The sequence below is a fragment of the Tetrahymena thermophila genome (genome assembly GCF_000189635.1).
Source record: "Tetrahymena thermophila SB210 genomic scaffold scf_8254459, whole genome shotgun sequence".
NCBI classification, from domain to species: domain Eukaryota; phylum Ciliophora; class Oligohymenophorea; order Hymenostomatida; family Tetrahymenidae; genus Tetrahymena; species Tetrahymena thermophila.
This window is the reverse complement of record NW_002476236.1, coordinates 336558-355027: the sequence shown is the minus strand read 5'-3', so window position 1 is coordinate 355027 and position 18470 is coordinate 336558. Positions and strand designations below refer to the sequence as shown.

The following is an 18470-nucleotide window of genomic DNA, read 5'->3' as shown; positions in this document are numbered from 1 at the left end:
AAATATTTTTGTTATTTAATTTTGGCTATTATAATTTATTTTCAATCAAATATATCTAATCCTTTTAAATCTCTACAAGAATTTAATATAAAATCTTATAGCTATTCTTCAGCTACGAATTATTTTAAGAAATTTTACACTTAAATAAGAAAATCATTGTAAGCAACAAAGTTACATCCAAACATTTTAAATTAGGCCTTTAAATCTAGAGTATAAATTCTACATGGCTATTCGTCTATAAATATATCGAAGAGAAAACAGAGTAAATTTATAATAAATAATTTTAAATTAATAGGATTTGATAATGAAGTGTATTGAGTAAAAATTTAGTTTTCATCAAGTAATTATAAAAGTTTATTTAATAAAGTTTCAAAGTTTAAATTATGATTAGAAAAGATAGTATTTATGATTGGCTACTTTACACCAGAAGCTATTTTTATTGTAGATAAAGCTAGTTACGTATCTAATATTATACTCTTTTCGCATTTGTAATCTCTTTATAATAATGTTAATATTTAGTTTGATAACTAAACTGTAAACTCTTAGCCATAGGAAAATAAAGCATTAATTTATTAAGGAAGAGAGGAAAAAGGATAAAAACAAATTGATTTTGCTACTAAACATTTAACTAGATTTCCGAATATTTATTCTAATTTACTATTTGAAAAGCTGTTTTCTGTCGCTATTTAATTGTATTAAGAATAATTTTGAAGTCTTGATCTTAATTAAAAACCAATAGTTTCATAGTTTATAGAATCTATAGACTGAGGTTTCTTAAGAATTATAAATCTTAGTTTTTCTATTGTTTCTAAAATAGCAAACACAAGTTTCAAATTAACACTCTTTTCCAAGCAAAAATACATGAATTTATACTTAATATAGAAAAAATCAGCATATGTTAAGTCTAAATAAGATAAATTTGAGTCTTAAGAATCACCTAATTAACGTAGATATAAATCGACTCTCTTTTTTATTTCTTCTTTTAGGTTTTCTTCGATATAATCTCTTTGAAAAGCTGATAAAATAATTTAATTGAAGCTAACTTCATCTATTTAAAATATCATTAAACATTTCAAGCAAAGTGGGTCAAGTAAAAAAGTTTAATACAATTATTTTGAAAACGATAGCAAATCATTTTCTGTTCCAAATTCATCAAGTAAAGTCCAGTGTATGTTTTATTTTAAGTAGTAGTTAAAGTTTTCTTATATTTGTATAATACTAGATTCATTAATTTAGAATTGAGATTTATCATTTTGCGATTGCTGAACTAGTTCATTTAATTTCTCTTTTATTTCTTCTGTAATTAGAGGAATCATATTTGGCGTAATTCCAATCAATTTTATGTGTTCTTTTATGTAAGAGAATTTCAAATTTTAGTCTTTTTTATTAGCTTTTTGCTTTAAGCCAACTTGTTAATTATCCTCAATATCATTAAAAATTATATTTTTTATAAAATCATAAAATGTTTAGCTTCTGAATTAGATATTTTATAATTCATTTTTATATTTTTTCAGTTATTAGTAAGAAAAAAAGTCTATTATTTAATTGTAAATAAACCAATAAGTTTAAATTTTTTCTGAGCTTGCTAAAGATTAATTATTATTACTTTAGCCTGATTAAGCTTAATCTTTACTCTTATAAGAATATGCAGGAGAAAAATCTTATGAAGAATGAAAACTTTAGTTATTACAAAACTTTTTAGCTCTGTTTTGATTTAAGATACTTTTATTGAAATTATTCCTAAGCTCATTTTCGCAAAATGCTAATCTACCTTCTTAATCTATTTTATTACTTTTCATATCTACTTATTTTCTTTAAAGGCTATTACAAGAATTTATATTTTCAGGACTGATTAAATCATTCTATTCAAATTATTTAAGATTTCGAAGCGAATGCTATTATTAGAATACGCCTAAATTAAAATTTAGGCTTGAGCTCTCAAATTTGTTTATACTTATAGGAGAAATGTCTAGCTGTTCTATAGAAATTTGACTTTTTTCAAACTTAGATTTCGAGTGATTATGTCTAATAGAGTTAATGTTTTTAATACTATTCATAGTATTATTTTCTAAAGGAATCTTAAAAGAATTATTTTTTGGCTAATGCATGGAAGAAATATTTTCATCTTCGCTATCATGGTTTTATTACTGTTTATGAATAGCACTAAGAGAAATTCTATATTAATTGGATGCAATCAAGTATTAATTCTAAATAGTATTATTATTTGATTATTACTTATAAGTTTAGTCAAGGCCTTACAAAATATTAGTATTATTTTTGGCATAATCTTCCTTTTTTTATGAATCATCTCTCTCTAAATTGAGACTTTGATAATTTTATATATTGTTGGAGCTATTTTTAGAATTAGAAAACTCACAAGGCTTTACCCTTCTTCTATGTTTTTAAATTATGCTCTGTTTTTTGTTATCAAATTTTTATAAATTAGTCTGTTGGCTATTAAATTCTTGCTTCTCTGAACTATGATAAACTTGAGGGAATAAAATTTGAGATTTTTATTTAAATTAGCTTGTCCTTATTTTATTTAAAATAATCGGAGATTACTCAAAGCAATTTTTTTGATATAATGTAGAAGAGCTGTGATTATTTTTCAAAGTATCTTATTCAATCTAATTCATTTATTTTTAAGAAGAACCCTAATAGATATTTCTAAATTAATTTTAAGGCACGATTATTTGTACATCATTTTTTAATCTTTAAATTAATTAATTTTAGCTATTGTTCTTTTTTGAAGACTATGCCATATTTTCTAATTCTTGCTATTTAAATTAATTATCTTGTAAATACTTTATAGAGTCACTTCTTTTGCTCTCTGCTTTTATATTTTATATTTCCTATTGGCTTTTAAACGTCATATTTTGGCTTAAAAAGTTATTTTAATTTTATAAATCATATTTTGAATTTTGATCAATTTTGATCATTTCATCTTTGCTATTTTTCAAAAAGCTTAAGTTGAATTTATCTTTTAAAGTTTGGTTTTATACTTTTATATTAAAATCATTTAAATTTTAAGTGTGATTTTAGCTTTCTTATTTTTACCAGTTATTCTCTAAATTTTTTTAAAGAGTATTTAAAGTGCTATCGTTTTGGGTTAAGCATTTTTATTATGCAAAAACATTTTAGATTACTCTTTTATGACTCAAATCTAATTAAGTAATATTTCTACTATGCATATTATTAATTGATTATGTATTTTCGGAATTATTTCTCACAGATGACAATTCAGTAGCCAAACTGTATCTAAATAAATTTTGGTTTTCCTTTTTATTTGATCCATTTATTTTTTTATATGGTGAGAAATCTTACTCATTTCGAAAAAACTTTGGTTAAGTTTTTTATAATTATTTTGCATCAGTAGTGCTACTTAATTCTTCAGCCTTTTAAAATAAATTATTTAAGGAAAAAGCACACTAATCTGATTCGTATTATCTCTCTGATTGAATGTATTGGTTTTAATTCAAACAATTATCTTTTTTCACTAATTAGTCTTCCTTTCTTCCTATTTCATTCTATGTGCTTAAATTAAAATCTTACTTTTTTTTTCTAAGCTAATCAAATAAAAGCTAAGACTATGAAATAATTTTTTAGCCAATCTCTTTTTTTTTAAACCTAGAGAAATCAATAAAATTATTTTCGTGATTATTTGTATTATTACATTCATATTAAACCTCAATAGGAATATTTAATTGTGATAAGTTAATTTCAAACTAGCTGACAGATTTTTTTTAAAAGTTACTTTGTGTTTTAAGATTTTATGAATTAGGTTGCGTTAGATATTACTAAAGCTAACTTTAAACTTTTTCTTTTAGGCTAATCATTTTTTGACTAGAAAACTAATCTTATGATAAGTTACCTTATAATGTCACAGATGTATGACACTATTTTATTTGCTATTCCAAACTTGAGTTTCTTTTCAGTTAAGGATTTTATTTCTGTTGAAGGCTTATAATTTAATCTTTTCTATGCGGAATATTTTCTACTTGATTATTTTTTACCTACTGAAATTATACCATGTGTGCCAGCTATTAATTAACCAAATTCCAGTCCTATCTTGTTGCTAAATCATTTTTGGTAATATTTTTATCCAAATTTTATTTTGAATTCTATTTCTAAGACACTCCTTTTACAAATATATCTTTAACATCCTAACTCATTTACTATTATCTATCACTTAAAAAAAACAAAATTTTTGAAGCTTATTTTACCAATATCTTAATTAACAAAAATAATTAGAAATTTGTGTTTAATATTAAGTAAGACTAAGAACTAAAGGTTTTAATTTCATTTTTAAGCTAATTAAGATAATCCGATGTTACTTAGTCTTTATAAATTTAATTTGTAAATTAAACTTATCCTATAGTTTGAAAATATTATCTACTTATTAAATAATTTGGTTAGTATAAAAACCATTTATTAATCCATTATATTTGATCTGAAAAATTTGATGGAAATAATTAATAGATAGAGAGAATCATAAAGAAGTTAAATAATTCATAAAATTTTCAAAAATTTTATTTGATTTCTTAGCAAAATGTAAAAATATTCTTTAAATTGAAAGATCTTCAAGGAAAAAAAATAAAAACTAATTAAATTATATTAACAATCAAACAGTTATTTAACTAAATCATCCAATTATAATAAATACTGATTTTATAAAAATAATTTTATGAGCTATTAATAAAATTAATTTCATGATTTAGATGTATTTGCTTGATTTGATTTTTTTGTTAAGCAAAAAAATTACACCTTTAAATTATTATATTTTAATAAATAATTTTAATTAATAAAATGAAAATATGCTATAAAGATGCAACAATAATATTATAATCAAACTTAATAGTATTTTTTAATTGCAAAGATTTATGAAATCTTAAGTTCAATAACGATTAATTTAAAACAGTTAATATATGCACTATTTATTTATTATTTACTGTTTGTTATATGTTAATAAATCAAAGTTATTTGTAGCTAGATAGCAATAATTAATTAATTGTTAGTTTATGCTTTCATTAATTCATTATCATTATGTAGCAAATTTAGGTGATGAGTTACCATCTAATTAGGTTTCAGTTAAAAATAGATTACTTAGATTCATTTCTGTTTGAATTTCTTTGAAAATATCTTATAAACACTTTTTAATTTCTACTTAATTTGTCATTATAAGATCAGTAAATAAAGAAAACATATAAATTAGATGTCCTTTTTTTCCTTTTATAAATGGATTATCGCTATTTACTATTATATATTTTCTCTTTGACCCTTTTTTACTAGGTGATTAAAATTTATTTAGCACTTGGTTATTTTAAGTTGACTATGCAACAGTAGATTCTTCGTCTGGATTGGTTATACAATTTTAGCTACCATTTTAATTTGATAATTCTGTTTATTTGTTATTTTCTCCTTATATATCACTATTGCTACTAACTCCAGATAGATTAAGTTAAAGTGAGTGTTTTACTGAATTATCGTTAGGCATTTTAAAACAATCAAAAGGAAGTTCTAATTGCTTTAGCTACTATAAAACAAATACTAACTCAATTACTCTTCTCCTAAATATTTATTTTAGAATTTTAATAAACAAATTTTAATAACAAATTAGTTTTACTTAGAAATAGGGAACGATACATTAAGTTACTCATCTTGTATGAAATCTTCGATAATTTATTTGCATCTAAGTATTAATATTGGTAGAACTACTCTTGATACTTCATTAAATTTAGGATTTTTAGATTGTTTACTTCTACTTAACAAGAAGAGGTTTGAAATATACTTTTTACGAACTTCAAATTCATTTTCTTCAAATTAAGACTAATTAGCAGAATTTCCATTAGCTGTAACAAGGAAATTTAAATTATTATCATGCTTTTTAGAATCAGTATAGTTTTCTAAAACTTCTATCATTCTAGATATTATATATTACTCTAATTCCTAATCCTCACTAAGCATATTGCCGATAATGAATTCTATGCAGATAGATTCTATTTTGGCTATTTCATTCATCAAGTAGATTCTGTTATTTTCATCTAATCTTTCTTTAAATATATATAAATTTATTTTAGTTAAATATGTAATCAAAATAATTTACCTATTTTATCTTTTGGTCTTTATAAAAGATTCTCCATCAAAAAGAAGAAATCTGAATCGAAATTATTCTTTTTGATTAGTGATTTAGCTAAAAGTATAAATAGATTAAATACAAACAACCAAATAGGCTAAAAGTCCTTTGGAAAGCTGCTGTGAAGTTAATAGTATTCTCTCTCATATCTCAACTCAAGCAATCCTTCTATTCTTGCAAAGAAGTATTTAACAAAAACATCATGGAGGTCATTTGATAATCTTTCATCTAACAAAATATTGCTAAATTGCTCTAAAAATCTCTTTACCATCAAATAGTTGAAACGGCTGTCAATAGGACTATTCATCATTTCATTCATAAAAAGTAGAATTTAATTTTATATAACAAAAGTTTTATGGAAAATTAATCCAATGAAAGCTTGCACTGAAGCAAATACTGGTTTATCTTCTATGAATTTAATTTGTACACTGTATTATTCAATGTCTTTACAGAATTTCAAAGCCTAGTATAAAAATATAATTTTATTTTATAAAACAATAATAAAATTAAAACTTACTTTTTTCAAAAACTCAGTGAAGCTTTGCACTAATGATATTGTAATCACTTCAGAAGATTCAATGCTTAGAAGACTCGAGTAAGTATCGCAAATAATTGGAATCACCTGTTATGAGGCTATTTTATTTTCTTCTTTGCAATCAACTATAAACTCCATTAATTACTGGTAATCTGCAAAAATTAATTTAATTTCTTCGAAAATTTTTAATGCTTGAGCCGGTTTAGATGAGCAAAAATCTTTAATTATTTTTAAAAACTCAAAAATAAGAGTTTAATTGTTTAAAACAACTATTAATTTTAATTTATTTATGTAATTCATGTATAGATCAATTAAATTCTCTTCTATTTATGGAATATTCATGCCTTTTTTTATTATCTTTTATAATGACTAGATTAACTAACAGATTGAATCTTCAAATGCCTTGATATCAAATTTATTTAATGATTCATGGGTAATATAATGGTTATTGAATCTATTTAAGTCTGATGGAAGTAAGAATTTTGGAGTTTCAGGCAATCCCATAAATTTAGGTGTTTATAAATAGCTCACCTGCTGCTCAGGGATTTAATTTAATATTTCTTCATTTTCTTTTATAATTCTTTACATAAGTTTGTCAATCTAGTTTATTATTACTTCTTTCACAATTTTAATCCAAAATCTCTTTCTAAAGAACCTGGTGTTTACAGTGAGGAGATTGCTTAGTGTTTGTATAGCGGATTATCTTAGCTCTAATTGAGGTTCATTTGTGAGATTAATTAATTTTATAAATATGCTTTCCCACAAAGCTTCAAATTATTTTAAATCCAAATTAAATTGATTTAATTCATAATTTAATTCCTCAGCTGTTAATTAGTTTTCATCTTCGTTTGCATGTCTTTTTAGTAGTTATTCATTTAACTTAGCTAAGTGATCACCAATATTCCAAATCAAGGCAACAGATTAATAAATAGAGTTGCTATCAACTAATTTAATAAAAAAATTATATATTAAAACAATTAACTACAAAAAACATTTTATTACCACAGTGCTTTCTAAAGTTATCAATCAAATCTAGAATTATCTTTATTTAATCACGATTTATTATACTGATGTATTAACTAATAATTAATTCTAAACACTTTTATCCTTAAACGACTATACTTGGGTAATCTGAGCACACAGATACTTGGCTTAGGACTTCCAGTATGACTTTTAGTCCATTTTGTGAAATTTAATGTCCATTATTTTATAAAAGGCGCAAGCAATTATCTAGTAAAGTCTATTTAGTGTCTGGAAACTGTGAAGCAATTATTTCTTTATAAGGATTTAAAAGTGTTTCTTGCCAATTTTCTCTATTCCAAACTAGTATACCTGAGAATTTTTGCTATAAGAATCTCAATTCTTCAGAAACTTCTTAATCATCAGTAGGATAAACGTTCATAAAGAAATTAAATGCTTTATTTATTATATTGTTTAAAATATCAATAGAAAATAATCTCAATTCATTGTATCTTTTATTTGCAAGCATCAAAAAGTGAGTTGCTACTAAATCCCAAAACAATTCTATCCTGAATATATTTACAAGAATTGTTTCTTGCATTTTTAAAAGGCCAAACTTTTGATTAAAGTACTCAGGTGATTTCTTATTTGGTTATTCAATTGCAGCAACCTCCAAGACAGATAAATTGACTTAGTTTAAAGCATCTATCATAGTAATAACTAAGTTATCCTAAAAATTTTAAAATAAAGATGAAGAATTTGAATGTGTGAAGTTTATTTACATCAGCTTGGTCACTTGAAGAAAACAAATTATTGAGAAGGTTTTATTAAATTTGTATCTCTGAGTTGATTACAGTATCTTCTTTTCTTTACTATTCTTCTGGATACAGTTTTCTTAAAAATATATTATCTAATTTTTGCATTGATTATAGAATTATATGCCAGGAGCTTGTTCCAAGGACATCTATTTTTTTTGTTAATATTTAAAAAAAGAAAGAAAAAATTAAATTCAATTTACCTCCTAAACATAAAGCTATATTAAATAGAGTTTTTGTGCAAAGGAGGTTAAAAGAAGTGAAGTCTTCTCCAGGAGCACTAACACTATTGTTTGAGAGTACTTTTAAATATTCATCAGAAATTTTATTGAGTTACAGAGTTCCTGCTAAGCGAACCCAGCTTTGTATAGCCTTCAATATATTTTAAGTATATTGCTCATTTACTTATTTCTATAATAATTTTTTCACAATTCTTAGGTTCTCTTTCCAACATTACTCAATTATTCCTACTATTTCTTCAAATCCATCATGCTATTTACTATTTTATATTACCTAGTCAGCTAATCCTTCTTGATGCAGACTCTATTTTTATCTCACTGAGGCTTATTCTTAGTCTTTTTCTTGAAAAACTCTGCAAAGCGATTCCGTAAAATGTGTAGTGCATTCAGCTTTTTATTAAAAATTATTCTTTGATAATTATAAAATTTAAAAATTATTTACTAAGTATTTTATATAGCATATTTAAGCTAATTTAAGGAGATTCTTAAAAATCTATTTCGTTTCTGTCAATTATTTTGGACTTTATGTTAGAATGAACAACCTTTCTTAATTCTTAATCTGGTAGCTTAGAAATGTTAGAAGCTATTGCTTAAACACTTTCTAAAATATCTAAAAGCCCCTTATATTTTTTATTTTCATTATTTTGTTCTTCTTAAAAGCTTGCTTGATAGAGATGATAAATATACTTAGTATCACTCAGACTTAAGTTAAAGTACTCACTATATACATAAGAAAATATGAATATTTTATTAGCTTTTTTTTATGTTTCACAAATCTTTTGTAATATATTTTCATTAGATCTTAAATTATATGTTAATCTACAGCACAATTTAATAATTCTAATCCCAAACTTGAATTCTGAATAATCACTTTTAATGTTATCATAAGCAAATTAAACTAACTTTTCATTAATGATATGCATTAATTGCTTATTGTTTCTAATATATTTTCCAGCCAACTTTAAAATTGCCAATATTAAGTCAAATGCTAATTTAAAAATAAATTCTAGATAAATATTTAAAATAAAAAAAATACCGATTTCTTGATAGGTTGTGGTTACTCCTAACCCCTATGGTACCCAAGCTGGCATTTTTTTACCATCAAGCATCTATACAATTTCTCCAAACAGCCTGACACAGGTACTTTTTTAGATTAAAATTATATATTAATATATTTAAACTAAATTTACCTCGTAATTTATTCGTATGACTAAGGAGAATAAATAATACCATTCAAATCTTCTTCTGTATTTCTTGAATCATTCTTTTTATAATCAGACGAAGATTGATGCTAGATTTATGAAATTTATTCTTTGGATTCTTCTTCAGCAGTCTAGTTGAATTATTAAGAGTTGTCTGAAAAATTCTACTCGAAAACGATACGAGATTTAATAAAATGCTCAAAGACAATATTTATAAGCTAAAACATTCCTGCCAAAGAAGTGTTATGTACTATAATCTCTTTTTAACTTTATAGGGTCAAACAGATATTTAAAATCTATAATTTAAAAAATGTTTGTATTTACTCGATTTTTAGTAGTTAAAATTGTTTGAATATGCTAAGAAAAAAGTTTTATTCTTTTAAAATAAAATCTAATTAAAGTTTTAGCAAATATTTTATACCTTTTCTATTTAATCATAATATTTGCAAGTTATGGTTTTAAGATTAAACATAACTAATAAAGATTATATCAGTTTTATTTGCAGCTTTTCATCTTTAATATCTTTTATTGAATACAAGAAGTTTAATGCTATAGTCTACTCTACCTATGTTTATAATTAAAATGACTTTTAATTGAATACTTGCAAATAATAGTAAGCATTAAATAAAAATCGTTCATTCAATAAGTAAATTAGAAAATCAAAATAAATAAATTTACTTCAGTAACAGATGGTTAATTAATCAATCTTTGTAAAATATTTAAACCATGTTCATATATCTTCTACTACTTAGTGTCTTTTAACAAATCTATTACTTTAAAATATTAGCCTAAAGGGATGTCCTGCAAACCTCTATGAGTACCTACATTACCTTGCTAATTATTTTATGGGCTTTATCTTTTCTTAGTATTTTAAAGTTCTGTTATAAGCTCATTAACCATCTTTTTTTTTAAATTAGTAAAAATTTTTTTCGATGAATTATGCTTTCATAAGAAAATTATAAATGTAGCTTTTTATTAATGAAGTAACTAAATTATTATAATTCAATTTTAAGTTAGCAATTACATCCTTTATTTATGGCCACTTCTTTTTCGTCTCATATGCTATACCCTATAATTCTTTTTCTAGTAAATCGAATGCACTCATTTTTTTTCCTTTATCTGAAAAAATAATATTTATTTTTTTGGATCAATTCAAAATTTATTATTGTTATGAATGTTGCTTTTAATCAAAATTATTAGATAGCAATAAACTCTTTCTTTTGAAATACGCAAGTAATTAATTGAAATCTATTAATAAGTTGTTATTTATTAACTAAAATATATTTAATTAAACTTTTGATTCAAAGAGTGATATAATAAAAAAAATAAACCTTGCAATAAAAATGAATAAAAAACTTATTAGCTTCTTCTGAAATTATCAAAGTCAGCTGAAAAAAAATTTAGTAATATCTAATAACTTTAACAAAATTAGTAATGTAATACTATTTAACAGAGCATATTGATAAGTGTTTGCTTTAATTTTTATTATGCATATGTATTGATAATAAAATCTATAAATACTGAATTTAAATTTTCATTCTTACTAGATTTTTGATGTGAATTGCTGATAAATATTCTCAAACTAAAATCTAAATTCAATACAAAGTATTTAAATAAAAAAGTAATTAGACAATTAAATAAAATATGAATTTTGTATTAAATCCAAATGTTAAAAATTAGATTTAATAAACTACTCTTATGTTAAGAACAACAAAGCTTTATTTATAAAATAGAATTAGATATTTTATTTATTTTTAAATAATAATGATAATAAATTTATTTTTTATATTTTTTAAAATTTTAAATGCATTTTGAATTCTAAAATAATTGATTAGAATAAAAATATTTTTCATTTTTTATATACAAATGCAAAATACCATATCTTTAAATAAATAAAAAGCGATGAAATTAATTAAAAAAGATTTTAAAATAAAATAAATTCTTGAAATAAATGTCTTTGATGAAACTTATGGTTAAAATATTAAACGTATTTGTTTGATAGAATGATTGTTAAAGTTACAAATAAAATGATTGAGAATTATAACGACAAGATAAAAAATATTTTCAAGCTTATTATCTGAAGTTAAAATCACAATCTTGGGTTGGGGAAAGTTGCTTTAGCTTCATACCTAACACCAACACCATGACCTTTATTAAAGCAACAATCAATAGCTGTTTTATTCATTTCTTCTTTCAATTTTCTAAAGTTAGGCTTATCAACTCCAAATTTAGTTTAAGATTCAGCAAACTTTAAAGTTTCTTCAAAAAGCTTTTCAGGTGGGAAGATTTTATTAACCATCTTTCTTTCAAAAGCTTCTTTAGCTTCAAATCTCTTTGCTTAGAGAACTAACTCTCTAAATGCATCCTTATCAGAAATTTTTTCTTAAATGACTGCATTCATACCTGGAGGCAGAGGCATATGAAGCTCAACTTCATTCATGCAAATCTATCCAAAATCATCTCTCATAATTCTTTTAAAATACATTTTTATAATATTTTATTAAAGCTTATATAATTTAAATAAAACCTGTAATCATGTGAAAAAGCTAGCATACATCCTCCAGCGTATGCGTGGCCATTCATCATTGCAATGCAAGGTACTGCTAAAGCTAAGAATCTACCATATAAGCGAATAACTTCAAGAATAAAACTAAAAATATCTTCCTTTTCTAAAGATAACATGAAATTTAAATCTAATCCAGTAGAGAAAAATTTTTCATGTAAGCCAAAAGTGACTAAAGCAGTAGGACCGTCATTTTCCTCAACAGTATCTAACAACTCACTAATTTTTCTGATAAATGGGATACTAAGAGTATTTGCCTTTTTATTCAAAACCAAAAAAAAGACACCAGATTCAGTTTTTTTAAGAAAAACGTCTTGCTTTCTCTCTTCCTCAGTAATATTTAACTACTTGCATATATGTTCAATATTAAATCTTCCTGGGTTAGCCATTTCTAATGATTTATCAAAAATACTTTCTTTATCTGAAGTTATTTTCTTCTACTTAATTTGAATGTTTAAATTACTAATTACTAAAATAAAAGGGTTAGGATATTATATGAGATATTTCTTATGTTAATAGTGTTAGATGTAATATGTATCAGTATATAGTGACGTAATTTACAGGTAAATTAGCACTACATAAAATAAATAGAATCTTAGAACACTCAGTTTTTTTTAAATTTTAAAAATAAAAATTAGGAATTTTGAGACTTTTTTATAAGCTATCATCATAAATAATATATTTTCATTAAAATCTTTTTGTTATATAGTGAAATAAAAGTATTGAAAAGTATTTTTAGTTATTTTTAAACTAGGATTTCATTAAATTTTCATTTTAACTTTTTTCATATATACGCAACTTTTTAAACCAATCTACTGATTCTCTGATAAGGTAGAATAATTAACAAATCATCAACTATGCCATCAGTATATCGATGTAATATTGGTATTATGTTTTTTAATTCATGATATAAGAATATTTTTCTTATAATTCAAAATATAAGTAAATAAAAATGTTTAATAGAAAAGAAAATAATTAAAAAGTATTTCATCAATGTATTAAAAAAATAATAATTTTCATTAAAATTTTATTATAAATATAATAAATATACTAAACAAATAAATAATTTGATTATAAAATGTCAAACTTTTAGACTAAATTTTCTTAAAAGCTTTTAATAAATATTTATAATAAAGTATACATCAGCTACGTCATTAATGCTTTGATTTAATATTGTCTTTAAAGTTAGCTTTAGCTTATAACTTAACTAAATCACGCTCTCTTTATTTTTTGTGTAACTAAAATATACACAATTTATTATTTAATTAATTATTTATTTATAAATTAATTTAATATTTATTTATCTATTTATTAAGTTTAATTATAATAGAGTTTTTATTTTAATCAATTTTCATTTACTTTAAAATATTTACTCTAACTCCCCACGAATTAGGGGAACTTCTCATTTTGTATGTATGGCTACTTTTTAGTCCTTTGGCTCAAAAATTTTTTTGGTTACTAATATTAGCAGCTATCAACTAATTAGGAGTTAGAATATATTATCTTTAATTTAAATTTTTTTAAGTTTAAACTAAATGATTCCAAATTAGTTATTTTATATTTACATTTCATCAATAAACTTTATAATTAACGAAATAATAGTTTTTTGATTTTATCACAAATATTTATAAATGTCATTAGTTTAAAATAAAACTAAAATTTTTAAAAAAAACATGACAATAAAATGAAATAAATATTATATATATGAATGTATACTGAACATAATTAAGGCTATTATATTGATATAAAGTATTTTTTAATAATTTTACATTTATATTATTATTATATTTAGTTTTATAAATGATCTTCAGGAAACAATTAATTTTTATTATTTGAATTTTGATGAATTTATAACCATGCACTTTTATTTGAATATTAATTTGGATTTAATTGTAATTATCAGTTTATTTACTTATTTATTTATTGATTAATTTTTGCAATCTCACATTATTATAAAGTAGTAAACTAATAAGAACTATTTTTTTTCTTCATTTTTCTCATTATTAGTTTATGTAAAACAGTTATTGAAATTATTATATTTGTATAGTAAATGATGTTATCTGTAAAAAGTCTTTAAAATAATTCCTATCAGTTATAGTTTATTTCTCCCTTGCATACTGGACACTTTTTTTCTTATTTTAACCAGTTGTCCACACATTCAGGATGGTAAATATGCTTGCATGGTAATTATTTCAACTTTTCTCCATATTCGAATTCACTAATGCATATTGTACATTTTTCTGAAATAATTTTAAGCCTTGAGTTGAAGTTAACAGATGGAATTTATTAAATAATCTCTTGAGGTAATCCTCTTGAAACTTTCCCATTCTTTTCTTCAAGTTCTAACATTTCCTAAATAAAATAAACATATTATATAGTCATTTATGATTTTAAAATATTCAATTACTTCGTATGTCATATTGTCTACGTTAACAAAATTAGGATCATTTTAAAATTCCTCAGCAGATTACTGAATAGCCATTTAAAGCATTTATTCTTCTTGCTGATGTAATCTGATAGCATACATCATTTCTAATAGTTATTCATGGTTATCTATTAAGTAATTAAATAACTATTAAATATTTAATAAAAATATTTTTTTTAACTAACCTTTTCTCTCCTCATTTTAGGCAACAACAATTTATTCTTTCAACTATTTGTTTTGCTTGACAAGCTCTTAATTTTTCCTCTTGAGTAGAATATTTTCTTAGAGAAATTTGTGATTATCTAATCTGAGCTTTTTTATTTATTCGCTATGAGACTCCTATAATTCTTGATATGTCTGAAATCATTTTATAATTATAAAAGTGTTAATCAATATGTAAATTAATATGAAAAATAAAATTAATTTCTAGCATGAATATCTATAAATAAAAGCAATTTATCTAATTCTCTATTTAAATCTTTGTTTTTTATTGTTATAGCTAAAAATGTTATTAAAAAGTTTAAAAAAATAAAAAAAGTGGTTTACATTTTTCAGTTCTTAATATTTATCAGCAATAGATTCATATTTCGATAATAGTTCTTTATACACATCTGTGCTAACAATGTCTTCTTTTCTTAATTCCTACTTTTTGGTATACTGAGCTTAAGGAAATCCATAATTACCCATCATTTTATCATATTCAGAAACTCCAAAAGGTTAGTAATTCTAATTTTTTAAAGTTTATATCTGAAAAGGGCTTTTAAAATTAATTTTAAAATGAAATAAATATAATTACGGCTGAGTTCGATTGTTACTTAGTTAAAAATAAAGGAGAATTCTATGTATGTTGAGTGTTTATTTAGTTCATAATTGGCATTTTGTTTATTTAATTCTCAAAAATTGCTCCGTTTGATGTAGGAACCTGTTAAATAAAAGGTTTCTCAGTATGAGGATTACCTTGTTTAGCAATTTATTTAAATTATTCATCAATTGTATTTGTCCTCGTGTCTATTTTGAAATAAAAGTTTTTAGTGAGCTGTAAGAGATGCAGTTGCTTCATTAAATTTTTTAGTCAAGCAACTAGTTAAAAGTTTAAATTTAATATTAATTAATATACTTGTTGTGATTTTTTTAATTTGGGATGAAGGGTTTGCGTCCACTATCTTTCTGGACATATTTATTTATGGACTAGGTTTCTAATTTGAAGAAGGAGTACTTCCTCTTTTTATTGTTATGACTTATTTAGGATTTGACATTTAACTTAGTATTTAAGAAGGATTTATGAAGATTTGATAAGATTATTTTGATTTCTGGTAGCTTTTGTTTGTTTGCTAAACAGATGATTGGTAATGATTTTTTAATTATTTTTTACTTATTATTTTTAATTATTATTTGAGTTAAGTTTTTAATGCTTAATATTATTTATTCTTTAAATCTCCTCATTAAAATTTAAATTGGAATAAGTTTTTTTCTTTTTTCTTTTTTTTGCTTGTAAAATATACTTTTATCTAATACTGCCATTTACAAATAATCATTTTTCCATTTAATTTCTTGATATCGTTCACTAAAAGAATTACTACACCTTAATCAGTTTAAAAAAAACAATAAATAAAATAATTAGAGTGTTAGTTATTACAAAAATAATCTAATTTTTTCTTCTTCCAATATTGTAAATATTCATAAAGTTAAACAATTTATATAAATATTAAAATTGTACTATTTTAATTTTTCACTATTATATTTGCAAATCATGTTTGTTTTACACTTAACTTTAGAAGTAATACAATAATTTTTTTTAATTTAAATAATTGATTCTCTTAAACTTTGATAGAATAATTTTAATTTTATATTTTATATATTATTAATAGAGTTATGAAAAATATTTTCTATGCTTAAAATGAATTAAAAAGGTTACATTTAACAAATAAATAAATAGCTCTGATAATACTTTTTAAAAGTAGTCCTTTTTTAAATAATTAATTTAATTTGTATCTTAAAAAATTAAAAAAATATAACACAAAGGTTATCTTAAAAAGTCGGAAATGGAAGTATTTTTGATAAAATAGCCAAAATTAATTGATTATTATGAAAATCAAAGCAATTGGTAAGTATATTACTATCAAATAATACATTTTGATAAATAATTTGGCAATTATATTAATTATCTTATTAAATAGATTTATTAAATTGGATGGTTTTGGGATAACTAGTATAATAACACTTATTGTATCCATAAACTAAAAAATTATTAATTAGGCATTTATTAATATTGAAGATATAAATACAAATTACACTAAAATATAATTTTAATTTTTAAAAAAAGAATATGAAAGCATCTAAACATATTAATAATAATTATTTTAGTATTGTAGACTAATTAAGGGAATACGAAAACCACTTAAAAAGAGTATAAAATGCTTAACAGAAAATATTTTAGATATCAAAAGAGCATGAAGTTGAGAAGTATTAAAAATATAAGTAAAACTATTATCGTACAAGAATTCATGAAGAGAATATTAAAATTTAAGATATGAATAAAAAGAATGATCTGATAATGTAAAGATTATTAAAGATTTAAAATAGTTCAACACAGCCATAGGTGTATTCACCTAAAAAACGCTCACAATCTATTTAGTACTCCTCAGAGATATCAAAAAAAAATACTGAAAATCTACTTAAAAATAGATACAGATAATAATTAGATATTTAAAGAGAAAATGTTGCTATTCATAGTAGACTTAACTCTCAAAAAAGTATAGTTGATATTTATGATATTAAAAATCATGAAAAAAAGCATAAAGAATATAGGTAAAAGCTAACAAAGCTAGATCATGATAAATAAATAAAATTAAGGGATGTTTTAGAAAATAAATTTCATCTTTAGAGCTCTAAGTCTATAGCTTTTTATTTACCTTTGATATAATAAAATAGAAATAAATCATAAATAAATGACTCATAGTATGATACAGCTCATTCTAAAAGCTAAAAGAAACTAAGGTCAATTTCCTAAACATATGATGCAAAATACTACTAGGAATAATTTTCTTAAGATAATTTGATAAAATAAGGAGATAACTCTTACTATTAACCTGATTTTAAAAGTGATTAATAATTTTCAGAATCATTATCTGTAATAAAAAAATAGTAAACTTAACATTGATAAATCTTAATTAAACAAAAATAATATATTTAATTTGAATTACTTATTATTTTTCCTAATACTATTTATATATATTTGCTTAAAAAATCTTAAATTATTCAAAAAGTATTCATGTTAAAATCAAAAGAAAACTAATTTATAATAATAAATAAAATTATTTCTAATGTAAAATTTAATATTTTCAAATCAATTAAAGATTATTATCAATTTAAACTATGAAATAAATTAATAATTGGACTAATATTCTTAAGTTAATGTGCTAAAACCAGCAGATAACTCATTATTAACTTGAAAAAAAGTTATTAATAATTTTCTGAATTATTATCTATAATAAAATAATAATAAACTTAAAATCGATAAAACTAATATTATCAATCTTATTATTTTTGAATTGTTTAATTTATAATATTATTTATTTCATAAACTTTGAAAGGATAT

General features: G+C 22.4%; 5 protein-coding genes across 5 annotated transcripts; 1 reads left to right on the top strand and 4 right to left on the bottom strand. All coding sequences in view use genetic code 6, as the record gives it.

Moving 5' to 3' along the window:
- Positions 1-41: 41 nt before the first annotated feature.
- On the bottom strand, positions 42-4253 carry TTHERM_00530480 (hypothetical protein; the record flags this gene model as incomplete). The annotated part of the gene is made up of 1 exon (XM_001032753.2): positions 42-4253. Exon 1 carries the CDS (start codon positions 4170-4172, stop codon positions 42-44), a length of 4131 nt encoding a protein of 1376 aa, XP_001032753.2. The 5' UTR covers positions 4173-4253.
- A 785-nt stretch (positions 4254-5038) lies between these two features.
- Positions 5039-10989, bottom strand: TTHERM_00530470 (MON2-like protein; the record flags this gene model as incomplete). The annotated part of the gene is made up of 13 exons (XM_001032752.2): positions 5039-5567; positions 5624-6050; positions 6104-6596; positions 6651-7612; positions 7671-8358; positions 8411-8592; positions 8647-9072; positions 9125-9670; positions 9719-9825; positions 9873-10180; positions 10306-10449; positions 10563-10784; positions 10909-10989. The coding sequence occupies 13 exons, from the start codon at positions 10987-10989 to the stop codon at positions 5039-5041; spliced, it is 5115 nt and encodes a 1704-aa protein (XP_001032752.2).
- A 984-nt stretch (positions 10990-11973) lies between these two features.
- Positions 11974-12836, bottom strand: TTHERM_00530450 (enoyl-CoA hydratase/isomerase; the record flags this gene model as incomplete). Its single annotated transcript, XM_001032750.1, has 2 exons — positions 11974-12355; positions 12412-12836. 2 exons carry the CDS (start codon positions 12834-12836, stop codon positions 11974-11976), a joined length of 807 nt encoding a protein of 268 aa, XP_001032750.1.
- Positions 12837-14535: 1699 nt separating this feature from the next.
- TTHERM_00530440 (zinc finger, C3HC4 type (RING finger) protein) lies at positions 14536-16128 on the bottom strand (the record flags this gene model as incomplete). The annotated part of the gene is made up of 6 exons (XM_001032749.3): positions 14536-14799; positions 14855-15000; positions 15058-15229; positions 15419-15598; positions 15669-15880; positions 15990-16128. The coding sequence occupies 6 exons, from the start codon at positions 16126-16128 to the stop codon at positions 14536-14538; spliced, it is 1113 nt and encodes a 370-aa protein (XP_001032749.3).
- Positions 16129-17069: 941 nt separating this feature from the next.
- On the top strand, positions 17070-18032 carry TTHERM_00530430 (hypothetical protein; the record flags this gene model as incomplete). Its single annotated transcript, XM_001032748.2, has 1 exon — positions 17070-18032. Exon 1 carries the CDS (start codon positions 17199-17201, stop codon positions 18030-18032), a length of 834 nt encoding a protein of 277 aa, XP_001032748.1. The 5' UTR covers positions 17070-17198.
- Positions 18033-18470: the final 438 nt, after the last annotated feature.